Raw genomic sequence first — 18,771 nt, forward strand, 5'->3', positions numbered from 1 at the left:
CTGCAACTACAAACTAATTTCAATAAACAATATATCACTGTCATTCATTTGTGTGCTACAAATTTCCCCCAGACTTTCTTGAAGGCTGCCTTCACATCTTTGTTGCGTAAGCTGTAAATTAAAGGGTTGACCAGGGGGTTGACTACCGTATAGAACAATGCATTTGCCTTGTCTGAATTTGGAGTGTGTTGAGAGTGGGGTCTGCAATACATAATTAGAATGGAACCGTAGAAGAGGGTGACTGAAACCAAGTGAGCAGAGCAAGTGAAGAAAGCTTTGTGTCTCCCTGCAGCCGAGCGGATGCGGACTATGGCTGCCCCAATACCAATATAGGAGCTCAGGATCACAAATGTGGTTGCTAACATATTACTACCAATAAGAGCAGCCAGAATGAGTTCATATACCTGTGTGTCATCACAGGCCATCTTCACAAGTGGCATCACATCACAAAAGTAGTGGTTGATGATATTTTTCCCACAAAAACGTAGCCGAAAGGTGTTACCAGCATGTGCAATGGCATTGGCAAAACCAGCTATGTAGGAACCTATCACCAACTGGATGCAAAGCTTTTTGGGCATGGCAGTAGCATAAAGGAGTGGGTTGCAGATGGCCACAAAGCGGTCATAGGCCATGAAGGCCAGTAAGAAGCATTCACTATAGGTCAAGCCAGCAGAGAAGAAGAACTGGGCTGTGCAACCAGCAAGGGACATGTGATTGTTCATGGACACACAGTCAGACAAAATCCGAGGAGTGTAGACTGAGGAGTACCAGATATCCAGGAAGGAAAGGTTGCCCACAAAGAAGTACATGGGTGTGTGCAAGCAGGAATCCAGGTAGATCAGGGCCATGAGACCCAAGTTCCCAATCAATGTTAGGGTGTAGGAGACCAAGAACAGCACAAAGAAGATTATGCGTAGAAATGGGTCTGTTGTAAACCCAACCAGGACAAAATCCGTAACCAATGTCTGATTGCTTTTCATTTCCATTGTTTTCGTAAGCACAACCTGTTTACAGAGGAAAGAAAACTAAAAATTTGGCAGATGTCAGTCCAGGAATAGAGAATTCATTCAAAACTTTTGAAGGATGTGTCGAACCCCCAACAGCCTTGGTACAATTTTGCCAATGTTGCCCCAAACTGATTTTGCTTCTGCTTTTTTAATGTTCTATAACCATTTACAGGATGTAGGTCCTGTGAGCTTTTCCAACTCTTTCTGAATGTAGATCTCAGCATACATGAGTATTTGAGTGACGCTATTGGCTGTCTGATCTTTAGGAGGGTTGGGGATTTTGGTTGGAACTTTGAGGAAGACTAATCTAAGAGATACATCCTAGGATAGATAACGTGTAGCCACGTTTACATATTTGCCAAGATAACTACTTAGACTTGCTCATGTAAACACGAAGAGTCAACCTGGACTTGAAGGAAACATTGGCTTTTCCAACCGGACACAGGGAAATGGGGGCATATATTCCACATGGATTCCTTCTCCTAAGGGGATATAAAAAAGGTTGGGCAATGATTTCCCATACTGAAATTGTGTCTGGATTATTTAAAGGAGAATAGTATACTATAGGAGTTTCCTTAGTGGACCCAAGACATTTCAGTCAGCTGATTTGGAGATTGTTACATTGTGATATGATTAATTGAAGAGGCCCATTCAGGTCTTTGGGGCTACATTGCCATCTACTCAAATAGTGTTCATCTACAGCCAAGAGTTGGCCTTACAGTCTGTGAAGTGATAAATTAGGTTTCATATATACTACATATACTGTAAAATAAACTCCATGGTTTTACCAAGGCTCAGAAGAGAGAGAATGTAAAGCTGAATGTCTGCCCAGAATTAGACTCCTGCTCCTAACAAGACCAACAAAATCATAGGTATGCAGAAAATAAAGGTAACTTTGCAACTACAAGGTTTTTGGAAGAGAATGGTTTAAATTAAAAAATCACTTTTAAATCTATGCAGCCCAGATCTTTTTTAATAATCTATTTGCTATGGGCACACTTAGGGGAAAAAAAGAAACGAACCAGAGATTAAAATGATCCAACATCTACCATCCCAAATTAAAATAAACAAAAGCATCCTGGCAACTTTTATTGGGCTGAGAATGGAGAAGTCTTTTGAACACTCCGGCAGAAGAAACAACAAAGCCTAGTGATACTCTTACTGCAATGCAGATCAGGTGAGGGGTGGGCTTCATAGTTAGGAGAGCAGGTGTTTAAAGTCTGGGCTCCAGACAGAATGAGGCCATTGTATTGTAATGGGGGAAGAGTACACGTAGTAGAACTACATGCTGTTAACATGAATTGCAAATGAAGAAAGGTCATGCATAAATACCTGAGAATCTGAAATTTTGCACATGAAATTTTGAACCTGTGGATTTTACAATACTGTAGTGGATGGATTTTCAATCTGTAAAAATCAAAGAAAGGAAAATGAGGTATAATACTTGATATCAGTATCTCACAAAGCAGGTTTAGAGAGGACTTTATTCTGGAATAATTCAAATCTAGTTGAAACATTTTAAATGTTGCAAACACAAGTCAATACCATGCACTCTGTCAATTGACCATCAGAGGAAACATTTCTTCATAATTGTCAAGGAATTGCTGCATCCATAGTGTAAATTTTTAAACAGATAAGAATATCTTTTTAGAAAATCTGCATGGATCATCATGCTAACTGAGAATTCTTACTTTCTTTCATTTATCTGTTGTTAATGTCTTCTCAATCTGGAAAGAATTGGTCTTTCTCCCCATACTTTGGTCCATTAACCATTTTAAAGATGTGCTGTGAAAAGCTTTCTCTCTCCTTTCTCACAGCTCTACCTGGACTTTGTCTTTCAAATCTTGTTTTAAGGTTCATGCCAGAGGCAGGTTTGACACCTACCTGCTGTTACAGAAAGTGTGAAGAAATTGAAGGGTCACCATGCATGATGCAGGGACCTGCTTCTGGGGTGAATCAGAAGTCAGAAAAGTGATCCACCTTTAAACATCTTAGAATTAATTAGTTAAGTTCTGGCTGGGGAAATCAGAATCTTAGTGGGAATCTCCCTAAATTAACCCTGGAGATGCCAAACTTACCTGAATGAAGCAGAGCAAAGTCTTCCCACTTAGTCTGATTGGACAGGCTAACAGATCACCCTATATGGGAGCCTTGTGTTTTCCTAAATAGGGTCTGCACAATATTCCTTCAAATTAAGTAGCATCAATTCCCTGTGGGAGTACTTAGACTGAGTCTTTCCTCTGATGATCTGAATGTGGAACATTATTATCATGCCAAAAGTTTTTTCTTAACTCTCCCAAAGGGAGTCTCATCTAGGGAGAGAATAGGGAAAAACCACCATTCCCTACCTGAGATCTTCAAGTAAACAATCATCTTCCACATTAGATGTTCAATCATTTTATTTGCTTATTTATTTTGTATCCCACCTTATATCACTTGTCTCAGGGCCTTTTCTGAAGAAACAGTAGTTGTTTATGCTTGACAATGGTCAGCCTTTTTATTATTATAATAATACTTTAATTATTTATTTAAATAGGTTTTAGAGAAAAACATAAAAAGGAAAAGCAAAAAAAATAACAAAGACAACAATAATAAACTGAAGAGAGAAAAAAGGGATTACTAAAAAAGCTTCTAGCTAGATTGAATGATTAACCTGACCTGAATCCTGATTCTAAGTCTGTACAGATTCAAATCAAAACTAACTAAAGTGAATAATTATGGCTTCATCATATTTTGGAAGTAAACTCCAATTTCTGAATTATGAAATAAAGAAAAGCCTAAAGACTTATTAAATATTGTGGATTTTAAAAAATTGGCGCTTACACCTCTTACTTAAAAATATTTTATTTTTATGGAGCTTTTAAAATCAGTCCCTTGAATACAACCAACCCCCCCCTTTTCAACTTCTTATGTTTTTAAAAGTTATAGACACATAGTTTGGCAAATTCTTTCTAGGAAACACACAAACATACACACTGCTTTGCAAAGTTGAATTGAAAAATACGAATGTTCACCCACACAAACATTTTGAAGCAGTCCCTGTCTCAGATTTTATTTCTCCACTAGCAAGCCATGGTTTGACATAATTTAACCAATGCTCACACACCTCCCCTCCAACCCAAGAGCAAAGAATGCTCCTCCTTATCCACATGTCTAGAAATGTCAGGATCATGGATCAGAGCATGAGCTGATTGATAAGGACAGCCAATAAGTCTGTCACATGACAGCTAGTAAGAGTAGGGATGATATGTCCAGGCATGCCTGGGCATTGACTGCATGTGATCTCAGTTGTGAATCAAACTCTGTTTTATATTGGGAGACATACAGTGATTTAAGTGATCACGAGTTCCTGCACCATCATCACTGTATGTCTCCTTAGAAGCTTCTTATGGAACAATATTGATATGTTGTGGGATGGTGACTTACCTTCTTCAGGCTGTCCTTCCCATCTTCCCTCTGCCATTTTGTCTGGCACTGCAGAAAAAACAGATGCCTGGTTTCCACTGAGGCATCTTCTTGTCGTGCCTGCCAGGTGTTTGGTGAAACCTTTATTGTACGAAGTGGGTTCCTTGCAAACCCAATTCTTACTCTCTTCAAAGAGGGAGAGATTAGGAGTTAAAGAAATAGGACTAATGCTCTCCTGATGAAGCTGTCAGGGAAATGTGCATGCTTACGATATGTGTGTCTCTCGCTTGGTCTCTGGGAGATGGAGGTGCTGCCTGTGGTTTTCTCTCCCTTTCAAGATTCTTCTTGGGGCTTTACTGTTGAAGATCTCAAGGAAGGAGGAAGGGTAAATTGAAAAGGGAGAAATAGCTCTTTTCTGCTTCAGCCAATGCAAAGTGTGCAAGAGTTCAGTTGTCAATAGACTGACTGATAGGTTATTTACACAGAGCACACATTTGCTCTATCTTGTCACTCTGGTAAATTAAAAGGTGGCTAATCTTTGATCCCAACTACCTGCCTTCAGTTAGGCAGTCCCACTCCACCCTTCAGTAAAGAAAATAATTGCTGATTTTTTTCTCTTCCTAATGGACAATCCTTGGTAGGGGAGGAAGTGAAGCTGAAGGAAGACACCAATTGTTGCCTTTAAATTATCCCATGTGAAACCAGTAAAGACTGTCCAGCCAGATAGATCAGGCAGGATAGGACTTGGTTTTGTGGCAATGTGATTAAGGCTGTATACTTTTTAAAATAATCACATGGAGGACACATGTATATGAATGTGACTATGAGGTGGGCCCTAAGGTAATTTCCAAATAGTGGGTAGAGTTTGGGAGACAATTAAGCACACCTTTAATCCATAAGTGTCCATTCTCCCCAGCACTCAACTTTCTCTCTTTTTTAAAATAATAATTTCATTAAAAATTATACTTACAATTTTCAAATAACATTTGAACAAGTTCATTTGTTATCATTTTTTCTTTATTTCCACTCAGAAATTCCTTTACAAGTTTAACACAGAAATAACAACATCTATATTTTAACCTTAATCAAATAAGACAATTTTGTAATCCTTTCCTTTTAAAACCTTAGCTTATTACTTTCTCTGAAAATTCAGCAACAAAAAAAATCTGTTCTTTCCATATCTTATCTATAAACAAATCTTTAAAGCCTCGTAAATCAGTGCTGATTGAGAAAAACCTACTAAGAGTTACTAGAAAGAGCATCACATATATATTAATAAGGTTTGATTTATAATTTATATTCCTTCTTTTTGTTTTTACAAATCTTGATATTTTTTCCTTTTAAAAAGTGTCCTCAAAGATTATTTCTTTTAATTTTCTCTCAGGAACTCTTTGTGAGTATAACATATCTCTTTTGTAAGTTGTCCAAGTCACTCTCCTGATTTATTACTTGTCTGTTGCTTTTAGTGATTAAGCCATCACCTGGTTACATATGTAAACACAGTGTAATATCCTTTTCCACATCATTCTTCTATTTTATCATTTTAATATCTACATCCCAAACAGTCTCATTCTCATTTGTATCCTCTTCTCTTTAAAAATTATTTTATTGTAGCATACAATCTTAAAATAAATTTCTGAGTGCATTATTACCAAATATCCTTGGTTTTTTAAAAAGTTAATATATTTCTCTCTCTCTTATATTAGTAAAGCTTTTCTCCTTTAATTATAATATTTATTTTTTTCTAGTTGCACTTAGTGTTCAACCTTTAAAGTCTCCTTTTGGGTTTTAATCTGCAACTTTTCCACAAGATTTCTTACACCTAAGATTCAAAATCTTCATATGTGTTAAAAGGATTTAAGAAACTCACAGGAAGGATTGTTCTAATTAATTTCAAAATCTTATTTCCAATTCATCTGACTCCATAGTCCATTTATAACTTTCCAAAAGCAAATTTCTAATCACCCTTTTGCCATTTTTTTTAAAAAAACAAATCCTTAAATTTACATTTAAAATTTCTTTCAAGTATTGAAGGAAACTCACCTGATGTTTTCAGACTTACAATCAATTTCTGAAAGTGATTAGAGAAAGATATATGTGAACCTGGGCATTCTTTTAAAGGTGCCAAGCATGGTTTGAGCAACATGCTGTAGTATTATCTCCCAGAACTCCAAACCTTCCAAAATGCTGGCTCCTTGCAAGGAACAACTGTATACTGTATAGTAGAGCATTTGTAGGTGATTTGAACTTTTTTCCTTGTCCAGAAAGAAATTACAAAGAGCCAGTCTATTCATCAGCACTTCATTCTGTCGCAGCAGAGCTGTCTTCAGTTTGCCAATTCTTACCTCAAAGTCAAACTTTTTCTTCAGCTTCTCATTGTCCAATGATTTCATTCTGATCATGCTGAGTCTGTTTCATTCTGCTCCTGTCTCTGTGTAGGATGTTGTAAAATAGGAAGAGAAATGGGAAGGTGTGTATACTGGAAACAGTTGCTCACAATGACAAGTAAGTGTGGAAAATTTTTGAGGATTGAAGATGGTGGTTAATTCTTGCAATAATCTCTCTGGTCTGCTTTCTTGCTTCACCATCTTTTATGAAGGAAGGAAGGGAGGGAGGGAGGGAAGGAGGGAGAGAAGGAAGGGAGGGAAGGAAAGAGGGAAGGAAGGAAGGAAGACAGTGTAGATGGGGGCTTAATTTGAAGAAATACAGTATCAATGACATTCATTTAGATGCTGTGAATCTCCCCCAGATTTTTTTGAAGGCTGCCTTCACATCTTTGTTGCGTAAGCTATAAATTAAAGGGTTTACCAGAGGGTTGACTACCGTATAGAACAATGCATTTGCCTTGTCTGAATTTGGAGTGTGTTGAGAGTGGGGTCTGCAATACATAATTAGAATGGAACCATAGAAGAGGGTGACTGAAACTAAGTGAGCAGAGCAAGTGAAGAAGGCTTTGCGTCTCCCTGCAGCCGAGCGGATGCGGACTATGGCTGCCCCAATACCAATATAGGAGCTCAGGATCACAACTGTGGTTGCTAACATATTACTACCAATAAGAGCAGCCAGAATGAGTTCATATACCTGTGTGTCATCACAGGCCATCTTCACAAGTGGCACCACATCACAAAAGTAGTGGTTGATGATATTTTTCCCACAGAAGCGTAGCCGAAAGGTGTTAGCAGTGTGGGCAATGGCATTGGCAAAACCAGCTATGTAGGAACCTACCACCAGCTGGACACAGAGCTTCTTGGGCATGGCAATAGCATAAAGGAGTGGGTTGCAGATGGCCACAAAACGATCATAGGCCATGAAGGCCAGTAAGAAGCATTCACTATAGGCCAAGCCAGCAGAGAAGAAGAACTGGGCTGTGCAACCAGCAAGGGACATGTGATTGTTCATGGACACACAGTCAAACAAGATCCGAGGAGTGTAGACCGAGGAGTACCAGATATCCAGGAAGGAAAGGCTGCCCACAAAGAAGTACATGGGTGTGTGCAAGCGGGAATCGAGATAGATCAGGGTCATGAGGCCCAGGTTCCCAATCAATGTTAGTGTGTAGGAGGCCAAGAACAGCACAAAGAAGATTATGCGTAGAAATGGGTCTGTTGTAAACCCAACCAGGACAAAATCAGTAACCAATGTCTGATTGCCTTCCACTTCTGTCATTTTTATAAGCATAACCTGCATAGAAAGGAAAGTGAAGTAAGAATTCTACAGTTCTCAGCCCAGGAATAGAGAAGTCATTTCAGTGTTTTGAAAGATTTGTTGAACTCCCAAGACCTTTGGTACAATTTTGTCAATGATGCCCCAAACTTATTTTGCTTCTACTTTTTAAATGTTCTATACACATTTATAGGATGCTGGTTAGAATTAATTATATCCAGTGTTGTAAATGATGCCCCAAACTGATTTTGGCAGCTGTTTCTAAATATACCTCTTAGCATATGGAAGTAATTAATTGATATTATTGGTTGTCAAACCTGTAGGATAGTTGGGGATTAGTAGAGTTTGGAGGAAGACAATGAGGAAGATTAGTCTGTGAAGTTGGAGGCATCACCTAGGACAAGTTATATCTAACTACTTCTACATATTTGCCCAGATAATTAACCTCTTTTTGTTATCGGACCACACACAAAAAAAGAATGAGAGATTAAAGTGATCCAATGTCTAGCATTACAAATTAAAATTAAGAAAAGTATCCTAGTACCTTAAAATGGAGAAGGTCTCTTGATCACAAAATAAATAAAAAATGCAGATCTGGTGAGGTGTGGACTTCATGTCTGGGCAGAATGTGTAACGCCATTTAAAGTCTCAGCTCCAGACAGGATGAGACTACTATATTGTAATGGGGGAAGAGTACGGTACATTTAGTTGGGCCTTCTGCTGCTAACATGAACTGCAAGTGGAAAAAAAAGGTCATGCATAAATACCTGAGAATCTGAAGGCCCAGTTTTGCACCTTTTGATTTTACAATAAAGCATGAATTTTCAGTCTGTAAAAATCAGAGGGAAAATGATGCATAATATTTGATATCAGCATCTCACAAAGCAGGTTTAGAGGGGATTTTATTCTGGAATGATTCAAATTTAGTCCAAATATTTTAAATCTTGCAAAAACAACTGAATACTATGACCTTTGGAAATGACCACCAGAGGAAAAAAAAATCTCATAATTGTCAAGGAAATTGATTTATCTGTTGTGCAAATTTTTAAACAGACAAGCATATCTTTTTAGAAAGTCTGCATTTCCTAAATAAACCAGCACCAATCATTATATATATATATCCGATAATCTTGTCAGGTGCGACAGACCAAAAGAAAGCGATGGAATGAAAATCAGTGAACTTCATATTTGAGCACCATCTGAACATGGGTCTTTGCATTCGTAGCAATGACATACCACCCGCCAGTCTATTACATGCCAGTTATGGACAAATGGAACTCTCAGATTGGTAGGATGAATATTGCCCCACTCATGTTCTACATTAAGAGAAGAGGGTCTCTGCCATACAGTATGTCCATAACTAGCTCATCTGGGGGCCCTGCATTCAGAAAACTGGCAACTGACATCAAATTAGTTTGTGAAGATGCTCCCAGTCCCCATTCTCAGCCTTTCTTTTTGGCTCATGACTCTCCTCACCTTAATGTGCTTTGGCAGCATTAGTAGTGGATTCCATAGTTTCACCCTTAATATTCTGTCATCAAACTTCAAATACTTCACCCAAGCATTCTTAACTTGGTTTTCTCTTCCTCGATATACTGGAAACATTTTTCATAATGCTCACCCAGACTGGTCACTGCATGACCAAAGTGCCTGAAAGTGCAACACATCTGGGAAGGCAGCTGGCTAGAGACAGCAGACTTTGCCAATGGCTTCCTCTGCGGTGGTGAAGGCTAAAATGTATCCAGATATCCAAACCATCTTCTGGATTGTCCTTTGTTTCCTGTCACCATCAACCTGTTTCTTTCACATCACTTGCATAAATACACCATTATGCAATCTGGAGCTCTTACATGCTGGGGATACTTGTTCAATAAATCTGAGATTTGCACTTTCATTTTTCTTATTGACATTAATTCTAATTTTGCTGACAACCAGGACTGATCTTTAAGGTTTCCAAGGATTTCCTTAAATGAAGGATAGGGTCCATGGAACAGCTGAAAGTGCAACATTATGCAGTTCCTTAGGCATAAGCCCTGTAATGAATCCAGTATGAATTACTTCCAAACATGTTGATGTAGGACACCCTATAAGAGAATGCTTGGTACCAAAGATGCTAGGTAGCATATGAATTGCTTTGCATTCCACACAATCAACTGGAGAGTAATTCCTCCAAAGCAGAATTATTTCAAAATTGCAGAGAGGGAAAACTTAGACTGGTAGACAGTTCTGGAGCTTCAGATATAATACACATAGCAGAAACCAAATAGGGAAAGAAAGAGTTAATGGATTTCAAGAAAGCAGAGTGATACTATTCTGTGACATCTACTGTGTCCTGTCTTTTACAGCTTCCCTGCTTAATGCATTTAAATTCCCTAGTTAGCCTCAGCCATCTCATGCCTAAATCTCTACCTTTCCTGTAATCCCTAAAATATTCCGATCTCCTAATTATCTCATATGATGTAACTCTTTATTGAAAAACTCTTCAGCCTTCTAGACCCTTGAAATCCTCCTTCAGAAAATTAAACCATTCAAATATTTCTTGTATCTCCTCTAAAATTTTCTCAGCCTTGCAATCACCCAGCTTTCCAGAGCACAGAGACAGTTAACTCAGTTTCCCTATTTTGCACTACTCTTTGTTTACAAAATTTCATAAAAATAGATTTCTACCAACTTCCATTAAATTGTTCTATTGTTCGTATTGTATAATTTAAGTACAGCTTCCCTGTCAAGATTGCATCAGAATAACCAGTCACATCCAGGTCGACAATTTAAAACAAGATATTTCTCAAATGTGGGAAAAAGGAAGAAGCAGAAAGATTTTTTAATGAGAGTCCCATACTGACTGCCTGAAGTTGGTTGCTCCACTCTGCCATTCAAGCTGTCCTCAAAAAGGCATCACTTAAGTACAAGCAAAGTACAAGAAAAAAGCACAAAGATTTTTTTTTCTGTTTTAAGGAGAGTCCCAGATTGGCAGGGTGAAGTTGACTGTTCCATTCTGATTGCTGCCTTTGAAAATGCATCTTGTAGATACAAGCAACAAAGGAGGGTTCTCAGTGTTGTATAAGATGTGTGCCTCACTGAAAGACATTTCTTGTGGCCTAAAGAGAATGTCCACTGTTCTTCCTGGTGTCATTAAGTGATTTCCAGCCAGTGGGCCAGTGGAAAATAATCTGCACTAACTCCCCTTGTGCAACACTAATTTTTTTAGCCAAGGTTTTTCCCGAGACTCATTGCATCAGGGACTTACCATCTCCTGCTTAGGTCCATGTTACTATCCTTTTCCCAGTGATGTGTGAACAGTTCTCTTTCCACTTTATAGAAGTCAGCAGTTTCGGTAATTAAATATTTTAAATAAGTGCTGTGAAAAGAAGTGTTTTCACTGTCCTTTCTAATGCTATGCCTGGACTTTGTCTTTCAAATCTCCTTTTAAGATTTTTGTCAGAGGCAGGATGGATTCCAGCCTTATTTTAGAGAAAGGGGGAAGAAATTGAAGGGTCACCATGCATGATGCATGGACCTGCTTCTGGGGCAAATCAGAAAACTGATCCACCTTTGAACACTGAGGAGTTAATTAGTCAAGTCCTAGCTGGGGAATTTAGAATTTTGGGAGGAATCTTCCTAAATTACACCTGGAGATGCAAAGCTTACCTGAAATAAACTGAATACATTTTCTTGCTAATTTTGTTTTGACAAGCTAACAGATCAGCCTACATAGGAGCCTTATGTTATCCTAAATAGGGTGAGCACAATATTCCTTCAAGTTAAGTAGCCTCAGTTCCCTTTGGAAGTACTTAGACTGAGTCTTTCCTCTTGATGATAATAATCTGAAGATGGAACAACAGGATCATGCTAAAAGTTTTTTTTCTTAATTCCTCCAAGGGAAGTTTATTCTACAAAAAAAGAAAGAAGAAAAATCACCATTCCCCAAGGCTACCTGAGATCTCCAGGTAAGCAATCATCTTCCACGTTGAGGACCCTTGGACATTCAGCTACAATCATCACTTTCTCATGGCCTTTTCTGGAAACAAAATCTGTGGAATGTAGATTTTATAATGGTCATCCCTTTAAAATTAGAGAGAGAAAAACTGAAAGAATCAATAACAAACTAAAGAGAGAGAAAAAAAAGGATTACTTACTAAGAAGAGGACCCTGGTTCTAAGCCTATATGGATTCAAATCAATAGTAACTAAAGTGAATATAATGGCTTCATATTTTGGAAATAACTCCAATTTGTGCCTTGTGAAAGAAAGAAAAGCCTAAAAATGTTTTAATTTTTATGGATTTTGAAAAGATGGTGCCTCTAATGCAAAAAAAGAACATTTTTAAAGCCACAACTGGTTTATACTCTTTACTTAAAAATATTTTTTATTGAGTTTTTAAAATCACTTCCTTGAACACAGAAAAAAACGTTTTTGAATTTTTTTTGTTTTCTAAATGTTAAAAACACATGGTTTGGTAAATTTCAACCAGGAAAACACATGCACACACACACACACCAGAGAGAGAGAGAGAGAGAGAGAGAGAGAGAGAGAGAGAGAGAGAGAGAGAGAGAGAGAGAGAGAGAGAGAGCTTTGCAAAGTTGAATAGAAAAATATGAATTTTCACATACATAAACATTTTGAAGCAACCTGTGGATCACATATTGTTTCCCCACTAGCAAACCATAATTTAGGTTGATGTAATTTAACTGGTAACACAAATGCTCAGACATATTCCCTCCAAACCAAGAGCAAAGAATGATACTCCTTATCCATGTGTTTAGACATGAGCATGGGCTGAAGTCTGTCACATGACCGTCAGTAAGGTGGAGGCTTCATAGTACAGGACTTGCCAGCAGGTTCGGCCAGCAGCCACAGTTCTAGTTCCCTTGACTGGATGTCACAAAGACATAGGGTTCTCTTAATAGTGGCTTTGTAGTGCTTGTATGGATGATCTCGAGGTCTCTTCCCAGTCTTTAGTACAACATAGAGCAACCATATAGTGGTCATCCATTCTTAAGATATGTCCCCCATTACCACATTGGTATTCTGATAATGAGGGATTCAATGCTGCTGGACTTTGCATGATCCCTCAGATTGGAGATACAGTCGTGCCAACAAGTGCCAAGGATGGAGCATAGGAGGCACATGTGAAATTTCTCCAGATGTTGTGTCATTGGTACAGAGTGTAGGACTCATATCCATACCACATAAATTTAGGTATATCTTTAAGAGTGAAATCTAAGGTGTTACAAGTTGCAAAAGAAAGAGGAAGATTGGGTTTACCTGATTTAAGATTATATTTAGCAGGTTGCTATTTACTTGACATTTGGGTGGCATAGGTTTTTATGGTACGATGAAGCCTGATTGCTACTGGCCCTTTTGGGAGAAGTGCTACACATATTTAGTGGCTGATACAACCACACCAGCAGCAACAGCAATAGCACTTAGACTTACTGTATATATTGCTCCATAGTGCTTTATTGCCCTCAACAACCAGGGCCCTCATTTTACCAATTTTGGAAGGATGAAAGGCTGAGTCAGCCTTGAGTCAGTCAGGATCGAACTCCTGGCTATGGGCAGAGTTAGCCTGCAATACAGGTAGTTCTCAACTTACAACAGTTTATTTAGTGACTGTTCAAAGTTACAACAGCACTGAAAAAAGTGACTTATGACCGTTTTTCACATCATATTTATGATGATTGCAGTGTCCCAGGTCATCTAATCCCCTTTTGTGACCTTCTGACAAGCAAAGTCAATGGGGATGCCAGATTCACTTAACAACCAGGTTACTAACTTATCAACTGCAATGATTCACTTAACAACTGAGACAAGAAAGATCGTAAAATAGGGCAAAACTCACATAACAAATATCTTACTTAACAACAGAAAATTTGGGCTCAATTGTGGTTGTAAGTCAAGGACTACCTGTACTGCATTCTAACCATTGTGCCACCACACAGCAATAACAGTAACAACATCATCAGCCACACAAAATAAATTTAAAACTGCTAAAACGATTTAAAAGTCTGAAATAAAAAGTCAGGGTGTTGCTAGGTTAGAAGATTGGAAAGGTACGTATTAAATAGGTGCCGTGGTGGCGCAGTAGTTAGAATGCAGTATTGCAGGCTGCTGACTGCCAGGGGTTCGATCCTCACTGGCTCAAGGTTGACTCAGCCTTCCACCCTTCCGAGATCGGTAAAAGAGGACCCAGATTATCGGGGGCAATATGCCGACTCTGTAAATCGCTTAGAGTGTGCTGTATGACACTCTGAAATGATATATAAGTCTAAATGCTATTGCTCTGAGTGCTATATGGGATAAAATTGCCATTAAGAAAAGTATGCATGGGGATTCTGAGCATGGGGAAGATTTCTAATCTTTGAAGTTAACTCTGGTCTCTTGATGACTTTCTCCACTTTCTCTTACCTAGGAAGGAAGTGGGGGAAGGGGAAAAGAAGGAAAGTGGCTGGACAGACATTGGAGCCTGGAGGTTGATTTCCTCATCTGCAGTCTGCCCTAAAGAAGGAGTGTATCAGTGCCATTCATCTCCCCCAGACTTTCTTGAAGACTTCCTTCACATCTTTGTTTCGTAAGCTGTAAATCAAAGGGTTGACCAGAGGGTTGACTACAGTATAGAACAAGGCATTTGTCTTGTCCCAATTTGGAGTGTGATAAGAGTTAGGTGTGGAGTATATAATGAGTATGGAGCCATAGAAGATGGAGACAGAGACCATGTGAGCCGAGCAAGTGGAGAAAGCTTTGCGTCTCCCTTCAGTTGAACGGATGTGAATAATGGCTGCCACAATTCCAATGTAGGACTTCAGAATGACAGCAGTGGCTGCCAGCAAATTGAAACCAATGACAGCAGACAGAATGGGTTCATAAACTCTTGTGTCATCACAGGCCATCTTTCCAAGTGGCGGCACATCACAAAAGTAGTGGTTGATGATATTACTACCACAGAAATATAGACGGAAGGTGTTACCTGTGTGTACAATGGCACTGACAAACCCCACTATGTAGGCTCCTAACACCAGGTGGACACAGAGCTTCTTGGGCATGGCAGTGGCATAAAGGAGTGGGTGGCAGATGGCCACAAAGCGGTCATAGGCCATGAAGGCCAATAGGAAGCATTCACTCCAGCCCAATCCAGCAGAGAAGAAAAACTGGGCTGCACAATCAGCTAAGGAAATGTGGTTGTTCTTGGACAAACAATTATATATGATCCGAGGAGTGTAGACCGAGGAATACTCAATGCTGCTGAACTTTGCACGATCCAAGACCCTCAGGTTGGAGACACAGTATTGCAAACAAGTGCCAAGGATGGAGCAGAGGGTGCCTATGTGAAATTTCTCCAGATCTTTAATGTGTCGTTGGTGCAGAGTGGAGGACTCGCATCCATGCCATGTGGATTTAGGTATATCTTTAAGATGTTACAAGATGCAAAGGAAATAAGAGGATTGGGTTTACCTGATTTGAGATAATATTTTGCATGTTGTTGTTTAGTTTAGATGGAGGAATGGATGTTGCTGAGAATTAGAAAGCTTTTGTAGTTAGAAGAAAATAAGTTGAGATTTGGGTGGCATAGGTATTTATGGTACGATAAAGCCAATATTAATGCATATTTTGAAAATCATTTTATTAGATGGGCTTTTAGGAGAATTTGGAATAAATAAAAACCTCCGACCACAAAAAATATTTAGTGGCTCACATTGCCAGAATAGTAGCAATAACAGTAACAACATCATCAACAACACAAAGCAAATTAAAAACTGCTCAAACAATTTAAAAGTGTGCTGATGCTGTTAGGTTAAAAGATTCGGAATGTACATCTGTGGGATAAAATTGCTGATTAAGAAAAGTATGCATGGGGATTTTGAGCACAAGAGATGATTGCTAATCTTTAACCTTAAGTCTTCTCTCTCTATGACTTTCTCCACTTTGTCTTACCAAGGAAGGAAGTGAGGGAAGGAGGACAGAAAGAAACTGGCTGGTTGGCTGGAGGGCATTGGAGCTTAGAGTTTAATTTTTCTCCTCTGCAGTCTACCCTAAAGAAGGAGTTTGCCATTCATTTGTGTGCTGTGAATCTCCACCAGACTTTCTTGAAGGCTGCCTTCACATCTTTGTTGCGTAAGCTGTAAATCAAAGGGTTGACCAGAGGGTTGACTACTGTATAGAACAACGCAGTTGCCTTGTCCCAATTTGGAGTGTGATAAGAATTGGGTGCGGAGTATGTAATGAGCATGGAACCATAGTAGAGGGAGACAGAGAGCAGGTGAGCCGAGCAAGTGGAGAAAGCCTTGCGTCTCCCAGCAGCCGAACGGATGCGAATAATGGCTGCCACAATACTAATGTAGGACTTCACAATGACAGCAGTGGCTGCCAGGAAAGTGAAGCCAATGACAGTAGTGAGGATGAGTTCATATACTCTTGTGTCCCCGCAGGCCATCTTCACAAGTGGTGGCACATCACAAAAGTAGTGGTTGATGATATTACTACCACAGAAGTGTAGGCGGAAGGTGTTACCAGTGTGTATTATAGCATTGGCAAACCCCACTGCATAGGCTCCTACCACCAGCTGGACACAGAGCTTATTGGGCATGGCAGTGGCATAAAGGAGTGGGTGGCAGATGGCCACAAAACGGTCATAGGCCATGAAGGCCAGTAGGAAGCATTCACTCCCACCAGCTGTAGCAGAGAAGAAGAACTGGGTTGTACAACCCGCTAAGGAAATGTGGTTGTTCTTGGACAAACAATCATATAAGATCCGAGGAATGTAAATTGAAGAATACCAGACATCCAGGAAGGAAAGGCTGCCCACAAAGAAGTACATGGGTATGTGCAAGCGGGAGTCCAGGTAGATCAGTGTCATGAGGCCCAGATTCCCAATCAATGTGAGGATGTAGGAGGCCAAGAACACCACAAACAGAATTTTGCGTAGAAATGGATCTGCTGTAAACCCAACCAAGATGAAATCAGTAAGCAATGTGCGATTATCTTCAACTCCCATCTTTTTCCAAGCATAACCTGTTTAGGGAGGAAAAACAAGGGTATTGCATTTTGGTGCCCTGCATAATGAATTCATGCTATGATTTTGAAAGATGTTTTGTAAACAATTTATGATATTTGGTATGCTGTTGCTAATCATGCCCCAAACTCATTTGACTTCTAGTTTTTGAAAATTCTGTAAACTTTTATAGAATGCATGTTTGGCATGAAAATAATAGTATTATGTCTGCTAACATTACATGCACTTGACTCCATCTATTTGGCAAACCCTTTCCTATGACAGGCTTTAGTATCTAAAATAAACAAACCAATATTGTTATGAGTCAGAGGGCATACACATTTAAATAATAATAATAACTATTTGTGGAAACGAATTATGCTCTTTATTCTTGCAATGATGTTCACAGAAATACAAAGGAAAATAAATAGATACTGAATGTTGCAACTAAATCATACAGTTGAAGAAGAAAAAAGCACATTTGAAGAATATCTGAAGGACAGTAAAGAAGATGTACTGAACTTATTATTGGGTGCAATACCAAAACAACTGGAGTACCACTTAAACACCATTGGCATTGAGCAATTCACCATCAGTCAACTGCAAAAGGCAGTTCTCTTCGGAACAGGTTTTACCTTTAATATTATTTAGCAAAAACATCTGCCTATCCCAGGTTCTTGGGAAGGTCTTGATAGGTGGATAAAAATTCCAAATCGAGTCTGAACATTTGGATGACTATGCAACAAACCATAATTAATTATCTCTAGTGAGGGACTACTTGACTATGATTGTGGAACTTACATGCTGTGAAGAAGATAGGAGCTATGCCAGAGGTTCAATCATACTGGACAATTCTCATTGGAGGAGTCAGACAAAGACTGTTTCTATCATGAAAAATATGGTGAAATGTAAATTAGATAGATAGAAAACAAAGAAATAATGATGTCTTATTACAGATCAAGCCCAACAAAAAGAGAATATTTGAAATGAATGGAAAAAGCAACATCCAGTATCAGAAATAACAGATTAGAAGCTAGCAGATCAACAATGATTTATAATACAAAATAAAGTATTCACAGAAGCAGTATTGGAAGAATTATAAAGGCCAATTCAGTGCAAAGGAAAGAAAGCCTTGACAGAAGTAACTCAGATTGTAGAGGCAAACCAGGGGGAGTTGGCAGTAGAGAAAGCCAGCACGTCTATCAAATCGTTTTAGTTCTGAAATCAGGTACCCTCTCCTCTGCCTCAAAAAACAAAACAAAACTAGCCCTCTAACTTAAGAAGTAGAAGAATTGAAACAAAGAATCACCGAGCATCTAGAACAGCAGAAAAACAAAAGAATAGGTTTGCTTGCATTGATTGATGCAAGAAACAGCTAGCACAGGCATTAAAAGATGCCAATATGTATGATATCAAATATAAGCACCGGCTTACTGCAAGAAGCAAACCAACCAATGTAATTATAAGTGAATACCTGTGATCCTTCAAGCTGACAACATCAAGCACACCAAAGTCAAGAAAACGTTTACATGTGAATACATCAAGAGAGCGAAGAAAATCATAAAGTCCAAGTGGAGGAAACACCCTCAAGGCAATTTACCCCAGGGCAATTCCAGTCGTTAGATTCACAGCTGGAACAGTGGACTGGAGTGAAGCAGAACTAAAAGCCATAAATAGGAAGACCAGAAAAATAATGAAAATAAATAAT

The 18,771-nt window shown here is 38.9% G+C and overlaps 4 protein-coding genes across 4 annotated transcripts; all 4 read right to left on the reverse strand.

The window, feature by feature from the left end:
* Positions 1-33: 33 nt before the first annotated feature.
* On the reverse strand, positions 34-986 carry LOC107292663 (olfactory receptor 9G4-like). Its single transcript, XM_015821774.2, has one exon. It carries the CDS (start codon positions 984-986, stop codon positions 45-47), a length of 942 nt encoding a protein of 313 aa, XP_015677260.1. The 3' UTR covers positions 34-44.
* Positions 987-7,133: 6,147 nt separating this feature from the next.
* LOC107292646 (olfactory receptor 9G4-like) lies at positions 7,134-10,084 on the reverse strand. Its single transcript, XM_015821757.1, has 2 exons — positions 9,926-10,084; positions 7,134-8,093 (listed from the first exon to the last, which is right to left on the reverse strand). The coding sequence occupies exons 1-2, from the start codon at positions 10,082-10,084 to the stop codon at positions 7,134-7,136; spliced, it is 1,119 nt and encodes a 372-aa protein (XP_015677243.1).
* A 4,514-nt stretch (positions 10,085-14,598) lies between these two features.
* LOC107292648 (olfactory receptor 9G4-like) lies at positions 14,599-16,128 on the reverse strand. Its single transcript, XM_015821758.1, has 2 exons — positions 16,122-16,128; positions 14,599-15,479 (listed from the first exon to the last, which is right to left on the reverse strand). The coding sequence occupies exons 1-2, from the start codon at positions 16,126-16,128 to the stop codon at positions 14,599-14,601; spliced, it is 888 nt and encodes a 295-aa protein (XP_015677244.1).
* LOC107292649 (olfactory receptor 9G4-like) lies at positions 16,125-17,066 on the reverse strand. The gene has a single exon (XM_015821759.1). It carries the CDS (start codon positions 17,064-17,066, stop codon positions 16,125-16,127), a length of 942 nt encoding a protein of 313 aa, XP_015677245.1.
* Positions 17,067-18,771: the final 1,705 nt, after the last annotated feature.

This window comes from Protobothrops mucrosquamatus, unplaced genomic scaffold (assembly GCF_001527695.2).
Source record: "Protobothrops mucrosquamatus isolate PMUCROS unplaced genomic scaffold, P.Mucros_1.0 scaffold1399, whole genome shotgun sequence".
Taxonomy (NCBI): Eukaryota; Metazoa; Chordata; class Lepidosauria; order Squamata; family Viperidae; genus Protobothrops; species Protobothrops mucrosquamatus.